Source organism: Takifugu rubripes, chromosome 21 (genome assembly GCF_901000725.2).
Source record: "Takifugu rubripes chromosome 21, fTakRub1.2, whole genome shotgun sequence".
In the NCBI taxonomy this organism is placed as follows: Eukaryota; Metazoa; Chordata; class Actinopteri; order Tetraodontiformes; family Tetraodontidae; genus Takifugu; species Takifugu rubripes.
Genome location: NC_042305.1, coordinates 9801710 through 9822223, shown reverse-complemented (window position 1 = coordinate 9822223; position 20514 = coordinate 9801710). Strand labels below are relative to the sequence as shown.

The 20514-nt window shown below is 48.3% G+C and overlaps 1 protein-coding gene across 2 annotated transcripts; it reads left to right on the top strand.

Annotated features, from left to right (window-relative positions):
• Positions 1-408: 408 nt before the first annotated feature.
• dock5 (dedicator of cytokinesis 5) lies at positions 409-20014 on the top strand. 2 transcript variants are annotated; one of them, XM_011615481.2, is made up of 51 exons: positions 409-593; positions 4386-4469; positions 4545-4585; positions 4658-4713; positions 4852-4948; positions 5148-5296; positions 5366-5501; positions 5575-5732; positions 5808-5889; positions 6019-6148; positions 7132-7204; positions 8052-8194; positions 8300-8425; positions 8506-8630; positions 8767-8865; positions 9073-9145; positions 9221-9324; positions 9482-9662; positions 10568-10665; positions 10758-10847; positions 10944-11044; positions 11112-11246; positions 11318-11429; positions 11974-12044; positions 12162-12268; positions 12345-12481; positions 12834-12929; positions 13001-13099; positions 13495-13665; positions 13789-13889; positions 13974-14032; positions 14197-14351; positions 14491-14576; positions 14859-15015; positions 15117-15157; positions 15244-15334; positions 15420-15539; positions 15618-15707; positions 15865-15969; positions 16035-16176; positions 16334-16415; positions 16489-16573; positions 16667-16753; positions 16833-17009; positions 17084-17167; positions 17245-17382; positions 17468-17637; positions 17744-17867; positions 17945-18104; positions 18284-18402; positions 18482-20014. In XM_011615481.2, the coding sequence occupies exons 1-51, from the start codon at positions 551-553 to the stop codon at positions 18581-18583; spliced, it is 5592 nt and encodes a 1863-aa protein (XP_011613783.2). In that variant the 5' UTR covers positions 409-550; the 3' UTR covers positions 18584-20014. The 2 variants fall into 2 exon arrangements, with proteins under 2 accessions (XP_011613783.2, XP_011613782.2); XM_011615480.2 differs by having other exon boundaries at positions 17741-17867.
• The last annotated feature ends 500 nt before the right edge of the window (positions 20015-20514 follow it).

The following is a 20514-nucleotide window of genomic DNA, read 5'->3' as shown; positions in this document are numbered from 1 at the left end:
CCCAACAGACTGCTTCTGCCCCCTCCAGTGCCTCTTTGCCCCACAATTGCTGTGGGTGTGAGGTCATATCGCCTCCCTCCTCATCATGGCATTTACCAGCGAGCTACGCTACAGTTCTGGGCAACGCTGCGACAGCGTTACAGTAAGTGACGGACTGGCTAACCGCTAATGCTAGCTGTAAATCTCAGCCTGAACTGGGACAAAAAGACAGGATGAATCTACCACCATTATTCTTTAGCATTACTATTACAATCGCTATTATCATCATTATTATTAGCACCGTACTTATTAATATTTAATGATGCCCCGCCCACAACGGACTGGCTCCGCCCACTTGGTTATAATAATATGATAGCACCTCCCCCCGACCCACCCCTCCCCTTGATCCTCCGCACCCCTCGGCGGCTCCTCCTCCCCCCTCCCCCGGGCAGGAGTCATGATGGCGGAACTATAGATCCCAGGACGAGCTGGATCCGCCGCCCGTCCTCGTGCTGGAATATTATTGTATATATATTTATTTATTGAGGCTCCGTCCGCCCCCCCCCTCGCCATGACCCGCTGGGTTCCCACTAAAAAAGAGAAATATGGAGTGGGTAAGTGTTTTTCCTGATTGTTTTATTCCCGGAGGAAAGCTGAGAAAGTTGGAAAGTTCTGTTGGGACATGTCGCGAACGAAGCAGTTCCCGAACTTTCATTTTCAGAAGTTTGGTGGGTCTTTTGTTTTGTTTTTGTTTTGTTTTTGCGCCTTTTTTGCGGGGTCAGAAATGAGTTTTCTCCGCAGCGACTTTAATCTGCAACAGTTCCGTGACGTTAACGCGAACTTTAGTCCAGTTTATGAAAATTCCGAAGACCTTCTGGAGAACTTGTGGAGGTTCTGAGCCGCGGAATTCAGCGGACCGTCTGATCCTGTCCCGGGAACTCAGTCTAGAACCGGGACAGGTTCCATGTTCCGACAGTAAGGTGTGGTCCTGTCTCATCGTTTGCAGGTCAAACCTGCAAGTATGGAGGAGCAGAAGGGCCCAGTTAAACCAGAACAGTAAAGTTTCACCTTAAGCGATATTAGCCTAAAAACCAAGTTCACTCTGGTTCGGAACCAGTTTAATACCAAAACAGGCGGCCCCGAACTGCACCAGCTGAAAGTAATTATTAAAAAATAACTAAGGACATTTTCACCTCACTTCCACTTTGAATTAATGTTCTAAATTTCAAAATGTTCTTTATAAGTGTGCCAATAATTTACCATCTTGGAAAATAAATCAATGCCGTTTTAAATTTGGCACGCGTTTATTCTTTTGTGTCAGGAACAGATCTTCATTTGGCCCAGGGGAGGAGATCTTTCTCCTGGCCGGCCTCGTTAAGCTTCCATGAAAAAGGCATAATAATTTGGCCACTTTATGGTTTTCCATCTTTTCCATAATGAGGTCATACCTGGACCAATCAGCACTCAGGACCTCGTGATGGGCGTGTCCTTCTGCTGGCCATGATAGCGACATTGGTAGCTAGCCTTGTGGTGCTCTGTAGTTGCGATTTGGCATGTTTTAAATGCTTTATTTGGAAACTGTTGATCCTGTGTGACATTGTAACCTTCTCAGGTGTGACTCTGATGAGAGCGTTGTCAGTTTTGCAGTGTTGACTGCTGGTGTAAGCTGTCACATCCTCAGCGACCCATAGGTGGCGCTGCTGTGGGCCACATTCGCAGGTTTCTGGGTGAAAAAGTTAGCTGTTCGCTCTATTCTGACTGGAAAAGCTTCAACTCGTAATTCCCTGCAGCCACGCTTCCAGGTGACCTTGTTTTTGTGGAGAATTTAATCTTTTTAGTTGGGTTCTGACCTTTTAGAAGCAGGAGTAGGAGTCACCAAAGCAGCGTTTAATCCTTTGGATGCCACCAGACCCCGTACAAGGTCTGGCATTTTTAATCAGATTAGCGAACTGGAGCTCACCCAAACACAGGCGAGATCGTGGGAATTCTGATGCTATCGTGGTATCATGCTAGCTAACAGGACCTGTGTGGATTAAAGGAACTTTTATCTGAATAATAGCAGGAGAGGTTAACATCCTGCACTCCCTTTTATACATTTGTAAACAGATTATTGTCTATGTGTTATTACCATATCTTGACTCCACCATCCAGACTCCTATCATTAAATCACACTCCATCCAGAATAAATGATGTTTTTAAAACATATTTTCAATTTGTTCTGAATCTGCTTCCGTATAGTCTGGTGTAATCTGACATGAAGATTAATTTGATGTTACACAGTAATAAACCTTGAACAGAGGAGACATGACAAACACATAAACAGCTGTCAGTCATTAAAAAGCAGATTAATAATAATCCCTCTTTGAATGTGATGATATGTCTTTTATAAAGCAGCAAGAGTTGAATATTTTTTCCATAAACTGAAAATACGACCCCATTTGGCCCCTAATGTCATTAACATCATCATTGTTCTCCACTTAATGTTTTATTTTTTTATACAATCTGATATTTTGTAGGTTTCATATTTTTATGAAATCAGAAATAATTATTCTGAACTAAAATATTTATCAGACTTTGGAACATCAATTTTCTCTGTTTTTCAATGTAACAAAAATTTACCAGAATGATTAAATAACAGAACGTTTCGCTCATAGCCTAGCATAGCATAGCCTAGCCTAGCCTAAGCCATCAAGTTGGTTCGTACATCCAACATAATTCCCCTTTTACTTATCTTTTAATCTTTTATAATGTTAAAGATATAAGGTAAAGTGTTGCTGTTGGTACATCTGCTTTTAGTGTTAGTGACATCAGGGCACATTAACGGGGGCGCTGATAACATCGCTGTTCTGGCATCGTATTTGATGCTGGACTCATCTCTGGTGACCTTCGTTTCCTTTATCATGTCCAGGTATGTTCTGGGTTGTCCAGGAAAAAGGTTTTTTTTTAATAACTGAATTGCTGAAGGACACCAGAAACCAGATGTTTGTTGATCTGCCGCTCAGACGATCCATCATCCATCAGAGCTGGTGCTTGTGGTTAAAGTTGGACTTGGGTGTACCTGTGCAGGTGTGTGTGTGTGTGTGTGTGTGTGTCTGTGTGTGTGTGTGTGTGTGTGTGTGTGTGTGTGTGTGTGTGTGTGTGTGTGTGTGTGTGTGTGAGGCTGTTTTTCTGTGGTGCTCAGGAGAGTGTGGTGCTCAGGAGAGTGTGGTGCTCAGGCCCGTCAGGAGTTGATATTCAGACTGAGGTGTGACGAGCTGAGCCAGTCCGAGCATGCTGAGAAATGTAGCTCACGGCAACACAAACATTTGCCACACAAGTCGGGACACGGTTCTGCTCAGAGAGGACCCTCAGAACCTTTTTAACACAGCTGTTGGCCAATGTTTCTCTTGTGCAACCCTCTGTACGTGTGTGTGTGTGTGTGTCTGTGTGTGTGTGTGTGTGTGTGTGTGTCTGTGCTTGTTCCGTGTTGGCAAGTCGTAGCAATGAAAAGATAAAGAGTCGCTGCCTCTTGGAGTCGAGACACTGAGGTGATTATTGAGGGGGCGGAGCTAACAGGTGACAAAGTTCAGCATGACTGCAGCCAACGACTGCTCCTGTGGTCATTAAATGGAATTTTTATGATGATGCATCTATAAAATGCAACCGAGGCATTAAGGGCTCAGTCAGGACGAAACAGAAAATGTAACAAAACCTGCAGGGTAACGAGCTGCGGCAGCATGTTCCCCAAACATGTAGCTAACGTGTGATTACCACAGATACCACACAGGGGGCACTATTTACATTCAGACTAAACCAGTTAGCTTACCTTGTGTAGCCAGCGTAGCTTAGCGTACTGACCTATCTGGCAGCAGCAACTCACTGTCACCACCAACAGTGTCGTATCAGATGGCCACGATTTATTACCATCAAAACACACACACACACACACACACACACACACAGAGCTGTGGGTGGAACAGATCCCAGATCATGATACAGGTTCTGCAGATCGTCGATAGTTTTTCTTTTCCTGGAGGAAGTGAAACCTGATCCTGAATTCATTTAAAATTGACTCTTCTGTGCTCACACTGATTGAAGAGGGAATCTGGGATTTTCCTAAATCTCCCTGGAATCCTGAGCCGATCCTGAGTTTCTGATTAATCAATGAGCTCTTTTGTTTTGTTTTTTTAAAACAGTCTGTAGCTGCTGACCATGATTGAATGAAACACCTGCAGGTTCCAGCCTGGTCTTTTTTTGTGCTTCATGGACTCTTTGGACACTTGAGTCGCTCAGGCGGCAACAGTGATCCGACCTGCTGGAACGTCGGCTCGTCCCAGCGCTGCACGCCGGGCCGTGACGGCTCCGCTCCTTTTTGGGCTGAGCTGTGCAGAAATGATCCCCACAAGTCTGTGTTTCTGTTCCTTCAGCCATCTACAACTATAACCCCAGAGGTGACCAGGAGCTGCGCCTGCAGGTGGGGGATGCCGTGCACATACTGGAGAAACTGGAAGGTAAGCAAAGACTGAGCACGCGGCTCCAGTAGGAGCTCCTCCTCCGCTCTAACTGGCTTCTCCACATCTCCTCAGGGTGGTACCGAGGCTACTCTCTACGCAACAAATCCCAGAAGGTAAGGGAGCCCTCAGCTGGTCCAGAACCGGGACGTGCCCACACGTATGTGCACTAATCACTGATGTTTCAGGGCGTCTTCCCGGCTTCTTACATCCACCTGAAGGAGGCGACGGTTGAGGGCATCGGGTGAGGTCAAACGTCAGTGCGATGACGGGTTTATTTGTTTGTGGCGCCGGGGAGCACTGGCGGTTAGCGTTAAACCCATCCGGCGTAAAGAACACGCGGCTGTTTAACATTGGAACGCACGCGTGGCTTCTGTTGCAGGCAGCAGGAAGTCATCATCCCAGCAGATCTACCTCTGGTGCAGGAGCTCCGGGCCACTCTGAGGGAATGGGCCCAGATTTGGCACCAGCTCTTCGTGGTGCGTGTGGATTTCGTCATGCTAATCAGTCTCTCTGGGTTTGACTCAGCACATCAGGGGTTCGATGCTAACGAGGCGCTGTGTCTTTGAAGAAGCCGCTCGTGCTCATGGAGGCTCTAGAACAGGTTTTGGTGCTCGTGCCAGTGGGCGGGTGCATCCTGAAGCTATTTTTTTTTTTTCTTTAAATCCGTCCCGGCAGGCGAACAAAATCCCGCTCTTCCGGGGTGTTCAGCAGATGGCCTACAGCCTCATCGAGTACCGCTCTCAGATCGTGTCGGGAACGCTACCCAAAGACGACCTTGTGGAGCTGAAGAAGAAGGTGACAGCAAAGATCGACTATGGTAACAGGTATAAGCCTCCTTTTCTTAAAGCGGTGACGCGTGTAGCTTCGCTGCCACTGACATCTGTGCCGCTCAGGATTCTGGGATTGGACCTGGTGGTACGTGATGAGGCGGGAAACATGCTGGAACCTGACTTGACCAGCACTATCAGTCTGTTCCGGGCTCATGAGACCGCCTCCCGCAGCGTGGACGACCGTATCCAGGAAGAGAAGGTCCGACTCGAGCTCTCCGCCGTCGCGCTTCACGTCCGCGGGTTTTTGTCAACGCCGCCTGTGTTCCCCGCAGATGCGGCTTCAGAACCTGGAGATGAGGCGCCAGAGCCTGTTCAGCACAGTGCACACCTACAGCCTGTTCATGAACCTGAAGAACTTCGTCTGTAACATCGGGGAAGACGCCGAGCTGCTGATGTCGCTGTACGACCCCGACCAGTCCGAATTCATCAGGTCTGGCCGCCGGCTCACGCGTCTCCGTCTTCTCCTCCTGAAGACTGGTCTGATGGTGGTTCTGCTCCCTTACAGTGAGAACTTCCTGGTGCGCTGGGACAGTATGGGGATGCCTAAAGAAATCGAAAAACTCAACAACCTGCCAGCATTGTTCACGGTGAGCGAGTCCCAACCCGCCGCTGGCGCCCCCTTCTACTGCCCCAGACTGGCACCATACCGAAGGTCGCGACTTCTCAGCGTCGACTTCAGCTTCTCACTGATGCAGATGTTTGAATTGTGCTTCCAGGATCTGAGCAGCAGCGACCTGATGAGGCCGCGACTGTTTCTGGTCTGTCAGATCATCAGGGTCGGCGGCATGGAACTCAAAGAGGGCAAGAAGCACACCGGAGGCCTGCGGAGACCGTTTGGAGTGGCGGGTGAGACCCAGGGGGTTTGTGGTGTGTGGAAACTGCAGTGGAGGTCCAGTTAGAGATGGAGCCGATACGCCTGCAGCACACATTTAACTGGTTTAGGTTTGACTTCAGAAAAGGATCATAGATGCAGGCAGGAAACCCCAGCAGCACATAAAGCAACATGGTTCTGAACAAAAACACCATGTAGAAAACGTTAGCAGCTAGCAGATCCCGTCGTCATGCTAAAGCTGACAGCAGTCTCTTCCTGTATAGCGTTAGCATCACACTCTTAACCTCACTTCAGAGCTCCGACTGCTGGTGTGGCAGACTGGATCTGGTTAGATGTTCCTAAACTGCAGAGGGAGAAGACAAATGCGCAGCTAAAGTCATCTACGCCATGTACAGACTTTTGTCCCTCTTAAAACAACACAAGTCTCCTGAAGGTGTGAGTGATGATGTCACAGATGGGGGTCGGATGCTGAAGCTTAGAGCTGCATGTGAACCTTGTTGAGAAAGCGTCGACCTGACACATTTATAAAAGTGATCTTCATTTGCGGCCAAGCGCTCGGCTGGTGGCGGCAGAAACGAGGCGTCGGGATTGAGAGTGGAGCAGGAGCACCTGCTTTCTGACCTAGAAAATGGCTGCACGCTTGTCTTGGCATGAGACACACATGAAATTGGTTTAGCAGCAGCTGGGGCTGTTTTTTTGTTTTTCCCCCCCTTTTGGCAGGTTGATAAGTGGATTTGATGAGAAATGGTTTCCTCTGCGGTCCAGCAAATGGACTGAAACCAGAGTGTGAGAGAACATTTACCCGAATGAGCCGGGAAAAACACAAAAGGCATCAAAAGTTGAATAATTGAGAAGTTTTGTCCTGGCGGCAGGTGAGCCGGCCGCCTCGTTCACTCCGCTCAGTGGCGTTCGCAGTCAGAAAACGATTTCTCGTCCTATTAAGTGTGCAGCGAATGTGCTAAACGAGTTTACTGAGACGTTCCACGTGTGGCCGCAGTGATGGACGTCACGGACATCGCCCACGGAAAGACGGACGACGAGGACAAACAGCACTTCATCCCCTTCCAGCAGTGAGTGTTAAAGTTTTCCTCATGTCGATTGAAGTTGGTAAACTTTAACGTTCTCTGAATCTGACGTTCGTCGCGCATGTGGAGCCTTTGAAGGTTTGACGGAGGGAGGAAAGCACGAGTTTTCCAGCTCCGTGTGAATGTTATTGATCTCTGAAGTAATTCGCTCTTGGATCAGACCCGTTATTCCAAACAGGAGTTTCATTCCAGTGCTGCGAAAACACACTTTTCCTTTCCGAAGTTCAAGGGTGTGACGTTCACAGGTTTCCCAGATGGAGAAACTACTGAAATATCTCCGCCGCTTCCTGACGTCTAACCCAATTTTTTGTGTTTTGTAGAGTTTGCCCTCCTTTACTGAGTCTTTAGGTGCTGCGGAAAAAAACCTTTTTGTTCGATTATTTTCAAAAACTCATTGATTTTTCAGGTATAGTCGAGGTTTTTCTCACACATTTTAATATGAACTGTGCTGCTTTTCACTCTGCAGGTTGTCTTTCAGAAACTATCAGGACTGGATTATTAACTCTGACAGTAAAGCTAATATAATTGAAGCAGCACGGCCTTAAATTAGCATTAGCTTATTGGTCATATCAGCCTTGTTTGCATTTTTGCTTTAAGAATTAATTTACACTTTACTATCTTGGCGATTGAGGCTAACACTGAACGCTAAATGTATTCTCATTGTAAGCGTTGTCATTAAGTGTTGTTAATTAACACGTGTCTGTATTATGGGCTGTTTGGGGCTCCATTTGTAATTAAGTTGTCATTTTTCCCCCACACATTCTGTGTTCTGAAGATGGAAATGACAGCGTGTGTGACTAAAAACCCCGACCTCCCGTTGCTTCTCTCCCAGAATCGCCATGGAAACGTACATCCGTCAGAGGCAGCTCATCATGTCCCCGCTCATCCCGTCCAGAGTCATTGGAGAAAACGAGCCGCTCACTGCCGTCTTCAACAAAGTCATCGCCACGCAGGAGGTCAAGCACAAAGGCCAGGGTAGGAAGCGAGCGAGCGAGCGAGCTTTGCGCTGAGCTCTTTGTTTTGATCCATCTACCACCTGGGTCCACTTCTTTGACTTTGGCCACGCCGTTTCGCTGCCAGGCCTGTTCGTGACCCTGAAGCTTCTCCCCGGGGACCTCGCCCAGGTCAGGAAGGACTTCCCCCACTTTGTGGACCGCAGCACGGCTATTGTGAGGAAAATGGGCTTCCCAGAAATCATCCTCCCAGGTGGCGTTAGAGGCGCCAACGTCTGCTAGATGATCATTTTTACTGGCCGCGTAAACATGGGATCTGTGCTTATTTTCCAGGAAACGTGAGAAACGACTTTTACGTCACCTTGCTGCAGGGAGAGTTTGACCGGGGTAAAAAAAAGACGCCGAAGAATGTCGAGGTCATACTGAGCGTGCATGACGATGAAGGGAACCCGATGGAGGTAAAACGCGACGCTAACGGCTGTCGGTCGGTTCACTGCACCAGGAGGCTTCCTTCATGTTTTATTTCAAATTAATTTTGCTAGCTTCAGGGTAATTGAGTTTGACAGTTTTAAAAACGCTAACGTCGTTTTGCAGAAAGCCATATTTCCTGGAGCCGGGTACGACGGGATCACCGAGTACAAGTCGGTCATTTACTACCAGGTGAAGCAGCCTTGTTGGAATGAAACGGTGAAGGTAAGCCTGCGTCAGCCTCCCTCTTTATCTTCATCATTATTATCGTTTCTCTGGAAGTCTTTCAGTCGCAGGATTAATCTTCTCTGTGAGAAATTGGCCTGCGCAGCTAATATGAATCTGGCTGCAGATCTCACCCCCTCCCGGATGTTTAATCCGGTATTCACACCCCCCCCTTTCATTCCCGCACTTCTCTGTCGTTCTTTCAAGGTGACGATTCCCATCGAGGACGTGTGCCGCTGCCACCTGAGGGTGATGTTCCGACACCGCTCCTCCCAGGACTGTAAGCGTCACGAGTACCCCGTGCACGTGTTCAAGTTGCTGTAATACACACCTAACGCTCTTCTGGTCCCGTCAGCTCGGGACAAATCGGAGAAGCCCTTTGGAATGGCCTTCGTCCGGCTCATGAGCGGAGACGGGACCACGCTGAAGGACGGCCGACACGAGCTCATCGTCTATAAGGTGGCGCCGCTGCGGCTTTGTAGCTCAGCATGCTCGGATCGCCTCCTATAATCAGACAAACCCGTCCAGGGGACACATGGGTTTTGCATGCGACGATCAATAAACATTAAATTGGAGCTGGGCGATCGATAATCTTGGCCTATTCTCATATTTTCAGGCTGATACCAAAAAGGCGGAGGACGCAAAAGTCTATCTGAGTCTGCCAGCGACCTGGTTGGAGGTGGAGGCTGCGGAGAAGCAGACGGGGAAGCAGTTCCACCACTCGGGAGTGATTCCTGTCACCAAAGACAGTTTCCAGATCGCCACGCTCACCTGCTCCACCAAGCTCACGCAGAACGGTGCCACTTCCTGTTTCCTGCCTGCCGCCGTGCTGCTCCGATAACCTCCTGTCACTGATATCAAGATCCAGTACAACCATTCTGATCTGGTTCTGCCCCAGTCTCACCAATACACAACAATGTTTCACTACATCTAATCCAGTCAGTCTGAAGGTCCCAGTATAACCAGTCCACTTATCCCCCTGTCCCAGTATAACCAGTCTATTTATGATCCTGACCCAGTATAACCAGTCCATTTATGACCCTGTCCCAGTGTAACCAGTCCATTTATGACCCTGTCCCAGTGTAACCAGTCTATTTATGATCCTGACCCAGTATAACCAGTCTATTTATGACCCTGTCCCAGTGTAACCAGTCCATTTATGACCCTGTCCCAGTGTAACCAGTCTATTTATGATCCTGACCCAGTATAACCAGTCTATTTATCCCCCTGTCCCAGTATAACCAGTCTATTTATGATCCTGACCCAGTATAACCAGTCTATTTATGACCCTGTCCCAGTATAACCAGTCCACTTATCCCCCTGTCCCAGTGTAACCAGTCTATTTATGACCCTGTCCCAGTATAACCAGTCCACTTATCCCCCTGTCCCAGTATAGCCAGTCCACTTATCCCCCTGTCCCAGTGTAACCAGTCTATTTATGACCCTGTCCCAGTATAACCAGTCCACTTATCCCCCTGTCCCAGTATAACCAGTCTATTTATGACCCTGTCCCAGTGTAACCAGTCTATTTATGACCCTGTCCCAGTATAACCAGTCTATTTATGACCCTGTCCCAGTGTAACCAGTCTATTTATGACCCTGTCCCAGTATAAAGTAGATTTTAACCAAGCTGAGGTGCTACAATGCTAGCATGCTGTAATAGGTTAAGTCATGTGATCCCTGTATACGATCATGTTTCCAGTGGATCTTCTGGGACTGCTGAACTGGAGGTCTCATCCTGAGGACCTGGACCAGATCCTACAGAGGCTGATGGAGGTGGAGGGCGGTGAAATCGTCAAAGTGAGCGTGATGCTAACTGTTATGATGCTAACTCTGGCGCTGCTGGGTGGCTCGGCTGTTGTCATGTGTGTCACATTTGTGTTGCTGCCCAGTTTCTGCAAGACACTCTGGATGCTCTGTTCAACATCATGATGGAGACATCGGAGAAGGACACGTACGACACGCTGGTGTTCAATGCACTGGTGAGCACGCCTGTGTTTATTAAACTCACAGGAAGTGAGGTGGCATTCACTTCCTGTCATTGTAGCTTTTAACTTTACTCTTGTTTTTGGTTCCAGGTTTTTATCATCACTCTTATTGGTGACATCAAGTTCCAGCACTTCAACCCGGTTCTGGAAACATACATCAACAAGCACTTCAGCGCCACGCTGGCCTACATGTCTGTATTTCCCAGCATGCATTTTGTCTGTGGCTCCTCCCACTCTGACTTGTCTCCTCCCTCTCAGGAAGCTCACCAAAGTCCTGAACTACTACGTGGGCCATGCTGAAGAGCCAGTCCTGACCGAGAGGCTGTTTGCGGCCCTCAAAGCCCTGAAGTACCTGTTCAGGTTCATCGTCCAGTCCCGGGTCCTCTACCTCAGGTACCAGAGACGCCAGCGGGACCAACCCCGCGGACCAGAACTGAACTCACCGATCCGTCTCTGCCTGTCAGGTTCTACGGGAACAGCGAAGATGGCGACGCCTTCTTCAACTCCATCCGCACCCTCTTCCTGTCGTTCAACACTCTGATGGACAGACCGCTGGATGAAGGAGTGAAGATAAAGGTGAGAGGGGAGGTTTCGCTCTGCCTGAAACTCCGGTGATGGAACCTGTTGGCGCTGAGAGTAGCCGCCCGTTTGTGCATCCCTGCCCCAGTTGACAGGAGCCTTTGTTAGTCCCGCTTAAATTTCCATATTCTTTCCTCCAGTGAAAAGGTGTCACACCTGCGAGCAGCTGGGAACAAGCGTCACCTGTGTTCTCAGGGGTGGAGAACTCTTTTTTCTACGCGAGAACAGACACCTTTGTTCTTGCTACCAAAGCTATGTCATGTTGATCTCTGTGCCCTGGTTTGGGAGTGTCACCTCTGATGGTTCCTTAAGAAATGGGTGGAGCAAGTACACACCCGGGAATTTGGAGCATACTGGACAGGTTGCAAACTTGGACTTGGAACCTGTAACTGGAAATTGGTTGATGTTTTATACGTTGGACGTGTGCAGTGGGAGGAGCTTAGTTTCAACTTGGTCCGTTCTTGCTTGGTCTTATAACTCATCCCTGTGTGTGTGTGTGTGTGTGTGTGTGTGTGTGTGTGTGTGTGTGTGTGTTATCCAGGGAGCCATTTTGAAATACCTGCCAAGCATCATTAATGACATCCAGACCGTCTTTGATCCCGTGGAGCTCAGGTAAATCTCTGGCCATATTGCTCAGCGGGGGCTCAGAGCCTGTCGCCATGGAAACAGTGTTTAGTTAGATGGTTAGACTTTGTTGCCTGGTGTAACGTTGCTGTTTGGTGGCCACAGTGTCCTCCTGTCCAAGTTCATCGAGAGCATCCCCGACACGCAGCTGGTGCGTCAGAAGCTGGGCTGCATGTGTAAAATGGTGGAGAGCGAGCTCTTCAGGCAGCCAGGTCGGACCCCTATAATGACTGGTAGATGAAGCTGGCGTGTCTGGTGATCCGTTGAGAACATCCCTGTGTTCCACAGACTGTCGAGATGTTCTGCTTCCGCTGTTCACCGACCAGCTCAGCGGCCAGCTGGACGACCACTCCATCAAACCCGACTACGAGGCCTGTGGCCAGCTGCTCAGCATCATCCTGGACATCCTGGACCACAGGGACGTGGTGAGATCAGCAGCAGATTGGGATTCAATTTAGGGTTAAACAAACATGGCGGACGCCAGATTATAGTAAATGACCACAATACTGATCCAGGAGGTGATGGAGATACATGTTCGTATCTGAGTGTTTAATCTCAATTTAACCTCAATCATCGAGCCAAAGTTGTTACTTTTCTTTTGAGAATTCTGAAATTCGAATTTTGGGTGGCGGAAAAAAGCAGAATCCTGAACTTGGAACACAAATATTAACCTCGTTTGTTTAACCTCGTGTCAGTGTAATCCCACGTAAAAGGGGACAGTTTCTGTTAAACATCGCTTCGTTCCACCTCATCACAAACGCCATCGTGTGCGTTCAGGGTCCAACTAGAATCCACGTGCAGCTGATAATGGAGCGGCTCCTTCGCCGGGTGAACCGCACCGTCATCGCCATGGACACCTCTTCGCCTCTTATCGTAAGAACCCTCACAGCGGCGTCATCGGCGTACGTTTCAGAAAGAGCGCACTGACCAACGTTCTGCCCTAGGGTCACTATCTGGCCTGCATGACGGCCATCCTGAAGCAGATGGACGACATGCATTACGCTCACCACATCAGCACCTTCAAGACGAGGCAGGACATCATCGTAAGTGTCCCGGGATCCTCCACCGCCACCTCCAGCCTCATCAATAACGCACATTAAACAGGCCGCGCCACTTACGATGGCTCCTGGGGGGGGGCGAGGGTTCATTATTGCACCCGTGCAGCTTCAGCGTTACCCTCACTGAGGTCTTTAAAGGGACTTTTGACCTGGATTTATGTCTGATTTATCCAGTAATTTCATGTTAATGTGACTGTAATGCTAGCATAGCTCCATTAGCTAGCCTCCGGGCCTGGTAGCCAACAGCAGCGACGCAGACATGACAGTAGCTACGTTTTAATCAAGCCGGGTTGCTGTCATGCGCTTAGTTTAACAATTCCGATGACTTTAAAGGGAAGAATGTTGGTTTTTGGCTGAACACTTGGAGCCGTTTTCTCCAGGACTTCCTGATGGAGACGTTCCACATGTTTAAAGACCTGATGGGGAACATCTTCCCGGCTGACTGGATGGTGATGAACCTGGTGCAGATGCAGGTCTTCCTGAGGGCCATAAACCAGTACTCGGACGTCCTCAACATGTATTTCCTGGAGCAGACACATTTCGAGCTGCAGGTGCGTCTCTGTCCTCGGTCCTACTAGAGGTCACATTTCCCCGATTTCCTGAAAGTCAAAATGAGACGGTGGCGCTATGAAAAGGTAATTAAGTCATTAATATTTGAAACGGCTTCCTCGCAGCTGTGGACTAACTACTTTCATTTGACCGTGGCGTTCCTCACCCACCCGACGCTGCAGCTGGAGTCCTTCTCTCAGGAGAAGCGGAATAAGATTCTGAATAAGTGAGATCACTTCTAGTTCATCACACAGGTCGTTTGAGTTGGGAGGACTTAATTAAACTGTCCTTTGATGCTGCTTCTCCTCAGATACGGAGACATGAGGAAGATGACTGGCTTTAAGATGCGAGACATGTGGTACAACCTTGGTGAGTCTGTCACACCGCCGCTGCATTATTGATGCAATAGTTTAGATCGTCCACGTTCAGCACCTTGTTTAGTTTGCTGTATTATTAGTTTCATCCTCTTTGTTGCTGCGGTTAATTGCTTCTGCTCTGATATTTCTCCCGTGGTGATGTTCGCCGCCCCCCAGGCCCCAACAAAATGAAGTTCATCCCGGCCATGGTGGGGCCCATTCTTGAGGTCACGCTGGTTCCTGAGCCGGAGCTGAGGAAAGCCACCATCCCCATCTTCTTTGATATGATGCAATGCGAGCACAACTTCAGCCCTGGATGCACCTTTGAGACGGTAACAACGCGCAGCTGCGGGTCTTTAAAATTCAGCTGCAGGTGCTTGAGGCTGTGCTGGACTTCTGAGACGAGCAGCGTGCGCGCGCGTGAGCTTGTGCTTGTGTGTGTCTTTTTTAATTCCCTTCTAATCTTTGTAGTTTGAGAATGAACTGATAACAAAATTGGACCAGGAGGTAGAAGGAGGCCGAGGGGACGAACAGTACAAAGTCCTGCTGGAGAAAATGTGAGAACCCGACAAAAACAGAAGAGTTCTTTTGTTCTGAAAATTGTCAAATATTGTCAACTCTGGAAATAAAAGGAAAGGAAATTAAATAACGTGACAATTGCATGATATTTTTCAACCACAATAACCACTTAAAACCTAAAGAAAAACAATTGTTTTAGCTAACATTCCATTGTTTTTTAACAGAAGCAGGTAGCGTAGTGTGCTAACGCTAACGTATGTGTTAGTTTCTTAAAGTGGGCACCTTGTAGAGCGCCAACAGCTTCTGGTTTGCTTGTGCAGTTTACTGGAACACTGCAGACGCCACCGGTACCTGTCACAGTCGGGGGAGGAGCTCGCTCTGCTGCTCAGCACCCTGCTGGAGAACCTGCTGGCCTACAGAACCATCACTCAGGACGAGAGTCCAGAACACAGGATGAGCTGCACCGTCAACGTGCTGGTACGCCGACGCTTGGAGAAACACACACATGCAGACACATGTGTGTTAAATATTTACCTGAGCGTTCTGAAAATCTGTTATCCAACTTTTGTGTGTTTCAGAATTTCTACAAAGAGAAGAAGAGAGAGGACATTTATATTCGGCGAGTGAGACGGAACACAAATGTCTGGCGCCGGTGGGGTGTGTGTTTCTGACAGTGTGTGTGTGTGTGTGTCCCTGTGTGACCAGGTATCTGTACAAGCTGCGTGATTTACACCTGGACTGTGAGAACTACACGGAGGCGGCGTACACACTGCTGCTGCACGCTGAGCTGCTGGAGGTCTCCAACTCTCAAATGAACCTGTAGGCTAACGTTGGCACACCTCAGCCTCTTGACCTGAAGCTGTCCTGCTGCTCTCCCATAGTGGTCGGACAAACCCTGCGCCCCCCACCTAATACCTCGGAACGGAAAGCACGTGTGGACGCAGCAGGAGCTGAAGGAGCGGCTCTTCCAGGAGATCATCTGCTACCTGGACAAGGGCAAGGTGAGGAATACAGTCATCTTCATCAAACAGTGGTCACATGCTGACAGAATAAATGGGATTTTTTCCATCCCTCCTCAGATGTGGGAAAAGGCCATCGAGCTCGGGAAGCAGCTCGCCAGGATGCATGAGAGCCACATGTTTGACTTCATGGAGCTTAGTGAACTGCTGGTGAGAGGCCACGCCCACTCCAGTCAACGCCTGAGCCAGACGGGCCGTCATAACCACACCTTTTAACATTCGCAGTCACGCGTTGAATTTAATACCAGTGGCCTCTTGCCTTAGCCGGATTCCGCTCTTATTCCACTCCTCCTTTGTCCTCCTGCAGAAGAAGCAAGCTCAGTTTTATGAAAGCATCATGCACGCCATGCGGCCCCAGCCAGAGTACTTTGCCGTGGGATATTATGGCCTTGGATTTCCGTCCTTCCTGAGGGTAAGAGAGTGAGCTCATGTCATAATAGGCCAATGCAACGCAGACTAAGGAAGCGTCTGCTGCAGAACAAGATGTTCATCTACCGAGGAAAAGAATACGAGTGGCTGGAAGACTTCAGCCTCAAGCTGCTCTCGCAGTTCCCCAACGCCGTGAAGATGACCAGCACGGCTCCTCCTGGAGACAACATCAGCAACTCACCTGGACAGCGTATCCTTGTGTTGTGGTGACCACTACAGCCAGCTAATCCCTATGAGCTATTTTTACCCCCTTGCTAACATTTAGCATGCTGGTGTCTGTTAAATTGGCTGTCATATCTGGAGTTTCCAGACTTCCCCAAGTTTGATTTTTCCGAGGCGGAACCCAGACATCCAGTGTTTCACAGTGAAGCCAGTCCTCGACATGCCGCAGCAGTTTAAAGACAAAGGCGTTCCGGAGCAGATATTGAAGTGCGTGAACAAAGTCGGCTTGTTTGTCTTCTGATCGTCAACGGTCTGTTCTCATTGTTCTGTTCTCTGTCAGTTATTACAGAACCAATGAAGTGGAGCAGTTCCAGTACTCCCGCCCCTTCAGGAAAGGAGAAAAAGACCCGGATAACGAATTTGCTGTAAATGATTCTTTGAAATCCACAAATTCTTCTACATGTTTCACATTTCTGTGAAAAAGCACTGAGGTCGCCATGGTTCCGTGTGTCCTCCAGACCATGTGGATTGAGAGAACCACCTACATCACAGCGTACCGTTTCCCAGGGATCCTCAAATGGTTTGAGGTCAAATCGGTGTCAGTGGTAAGAATCGGGCCACGTGCTGAAATGTTGGCGTTTCACATCCAGACCGACTCTTAATCCGCGTTCCTTTGGCCGGCAGGAGGAAATCAGCCCTCTGGAGAACGCCATTGAAACCATGGAGATGGCCAACGAGAAGCTCAGCAACCTGGTGCAGCAGCAGGGATGCGACCGCTCGCTGTCCATCAACCCGCTGTCCATGAAGCTGAACGGCATCGTCGACCCCGCCGTCATGGGCGGCTTCTCCAACTATGAGAAGGTTTGTGCTCCGTGTTTGCTGTTTGGGATCATTGAAGCCCAGTTGAGGTTTTGTCTCGGTCTTCTTCTTCGCAGGCGTTCTTCACAGATGCCTACATCCAGGAGCACCCAGAGGACCAGGAGCGCATCGAGGTTCTGAAACACCTCATCGCCCTGCAGGTGACTTCTCCCCTTCCGTCCTTTTAGGCACCACCTGATAGCTGTGCTCGCTCAGTAACGCTGGCGTTCCTCTGCAGATCCCCCTGCTGGCAGAGGGGATTCGCATCCATGGCGAGAAGGCGACGGAGCAGCTGAGGCCGCTCCACAACCGCCTGGTCACATGTTTCCAGGACCTCCGGGAGAAAGTGGAGAAACATTATGGTGTCATCACACTGGTGCGTCTCTTCCTTTGGTCCTTTGATCTGAGCCTTGTTAACGTCAGCCCTGCCTGTTTCCCCACTGACGTCTCGTGTTCCGCAGCCATGTTCGCTCACAGAGAAGAAGAAGAGTCGCGTGGGCTCCGTTGTCATGCCTTACATCCACTCCTCCACCCTGCGCCGCATGTCCACCATTTCCACCGTCTCCAGTACCTCCTCTGGCCTCTCCAGCGGCTCCGCCTCCTCCGACAGCCCCGCCCACCAAGAGCCAGCGTACGAAAAAACAGATAAGAGATTAGATCTTAATTAATGAGGGATGACTTGTGTCCTAGAAGAAGAGAGCACATCAGATGATTGTGAACCATACTCTCTTCAGCAGGGATCGCAGAACATCAATTCTGTCGCGCTCGGAGGAAGACAACCGGATCGCCAGAAAGAATCGAAAGGAGTGGAGCGTGAGCAAATCCCAGGTTCTGTTGGAGAGGCAGCCTGATGCAGATGAGGTGAGACTTTGTTCGTTAGCTGTTCTGCTGTCTAATTGTGGACTGTTCTGCTAACTGTTGTGTTCTTCTCTTATCAGAAACCTCCAGAGAAACATCAGAGACCAAAGAGTCTGCAGCTGGGAGACAGACGTCTCACTCTTTCGCTGTTCCAGGGTGTCTCATCCCAGCTCAGTCTGCTGAACCCTCTGAGCCCATTGCCTGCCTCGCCACACACGCCACACACTCCCAGAAGCTCCAGTACGTGCACGTACACACACCACTCCAGGACATAACTAGTCACCCCCCCCCACCAATTTACCACACGTCACATGCAGTGTGTGAACCAATCAGGTCACACAATCACTTTGTCTCTCTCTCTCTCACACACATGCATTCACTCACGCACGTGCACACACACTTATCCCCTCTTGTTGCAGGTTATTCCTCACTCCTCAGTGATAATGACGTTAGCTTGGCCGAAACCCCTGGAACGCCACCACCGATGCCTCCAAAGAAGCACCCCCACGATCCTGATCATGGCTGGTTGTCCTCAGAGGTACTCGTTAGCCCCGCCCACCTACTCGCTCTGTGCTACAAGTGTGATTAAACTCTGATGTGAACTCTGTGTTTTGCAGCACACTCCTCCGCTGCCTGTGAAACACGATGGCAAGCCGCCGCCGCCGCCCCCAAAAGCACGGAAGTCCATGTTCCCCACCTACGAGCACCCCCCTCACTGAGGCGACCGTTACGCAATCTCACGCTCCTCAGGTGGTTGTTCTTCAGATGATGACATTTCTTTAAAGCAGAAGCGTCTCTGCGGAAGTCTGTAAAGTCCGTGCCATATTTCACCTTTTATTTTATGTTGGGCTGCCATCGATGGCTTGTTTGGGGGGAATCATGAGTCCCTACAGTCGGTGCCACACTGGTTTCTATGAGGGGAAAGAACAATTTTTTCCTTTAATGTTTTTAATGATGAACTGACACTGGACAACTTGTGCTCCCGTCAGCTGTTCAGCAGAATTCCAGCTGCTGCCGCTGAGGTCACAGTTACATTTACCCAAACTGCAACATTTTACAGACACTGGACAGCGTCGATGAATGTGAGGAACAAACGTGTTTCTGAATGTTCGTGATGAGCTGAAAACTGTAACTTTAGATCTTCAAGGGAAGTTTTTCATGTTTACTCTCACCTGTAGTCCTGTTTACCATCGCAGATACGCTAAAAACATTCCAGACAAAAAGAACGTGTGCATCTGCTAATCGAAGACTAGCTCAGCATGACAGGACCACAACATCACTGAACCTACTTTTTTGTTTTTGCTAACGGTCACTGAATTGATTCCAGGAAGACGGTATGCAGTAGCAGTTATTACTGATGTTGAATCATTTTTGAGATAAAATAACATATTTGTCAACTGACTGGCTCAGAATGGTGAAAGTATTCACAACATCCTAGTTAGCATCAATGATTTTTTTTATTCTTGCGCAATATGTCTTGATGGGAGCCGGCATTTGGACACAATGAATGCAACAGAACTAGATTTAACCAATGAGTTTAGCTTATTATGCTTACGTAGCTAGTCAGCATTTTATCTGGACGTATAAACAGAACTACAGGTAACAAATGGAAGAATTGTTTGTTTTGGGGAGCAGCATCTCTGAAAAGGATAAGTTTGACATTTTGGCACTAAAATTATATGCACCTACGGTAAGAGCTATTTAGCTGTGCTTAGCATTCAACTCGAGCATGTAGAGCCAGGCCACAGCGAACAAACTTCCCAGAGGCTTTTGGCTCAGGTAAATGTTGTATAAATTGTCAAACTGCTTCTTTGCAGAGGTTGTACGGTACAAACTCATTTTTAAAATTCCATTTCTCATTTTACCATAACTTCTTTTGAGATTTAAATTATTTTCTTTCACTGAATTTGAATGCTTCTACTGATTTGCACACACGGTGTGTCGAGATTTTAATCGTATGTGTAGCACAAACACGTTTTTTGCGTTCTTGTTATTCATGTGTAAAATAAGCTGGTTTATTTTCCTCCATAAATCTATGCATGAGAGCAGATCAAGAGTGGATGACACAAGTGTCAGTATTTTTATTTCATTTATAGTTTCAAAATAAAATTTTGTATTTTGGAACAAATACATTTTTTTTATAAAGGGTTTGAAGATGAGTCTCTGTTTTCAGTTTGAATGAACTATCAGAATTCAACCTTCATTTGCCTAAACATAATAATTGGTCATAATTTAAGCATCATTAACTATTTTTACTGATTTGAGTTTTTCTACTAATTCTACCGTCGTGGTTTATTTTAAGTGTGGATCATATGTTGATCCATCAAGAGTTCTCCCAGTCAAACAGTGAAATCCTCCTCATCAATCTGCATGTCCCTGTGTGTGTGCGTGCGCGTGTGCATGTGTGTGTGCACGCACGCATTCAGCTGTGCAAAGATGAAGTGGGTGCATCAGGTTGGCTCTAATGTCTCCATGGAAACAATCTCCATGTTGACATTGTAATGCAGAGAAGTATTCTTACATTCTTTCCGCAGGTGATGGGAACACACACACACAGGTGACCTTTTGCTCTCAGGATTAAACAGGTTTTAAAAATGAGTTGTTGAATAGTGGTAAAACTAACTCTACAACTTGTGTGTGTGTGTGTGTG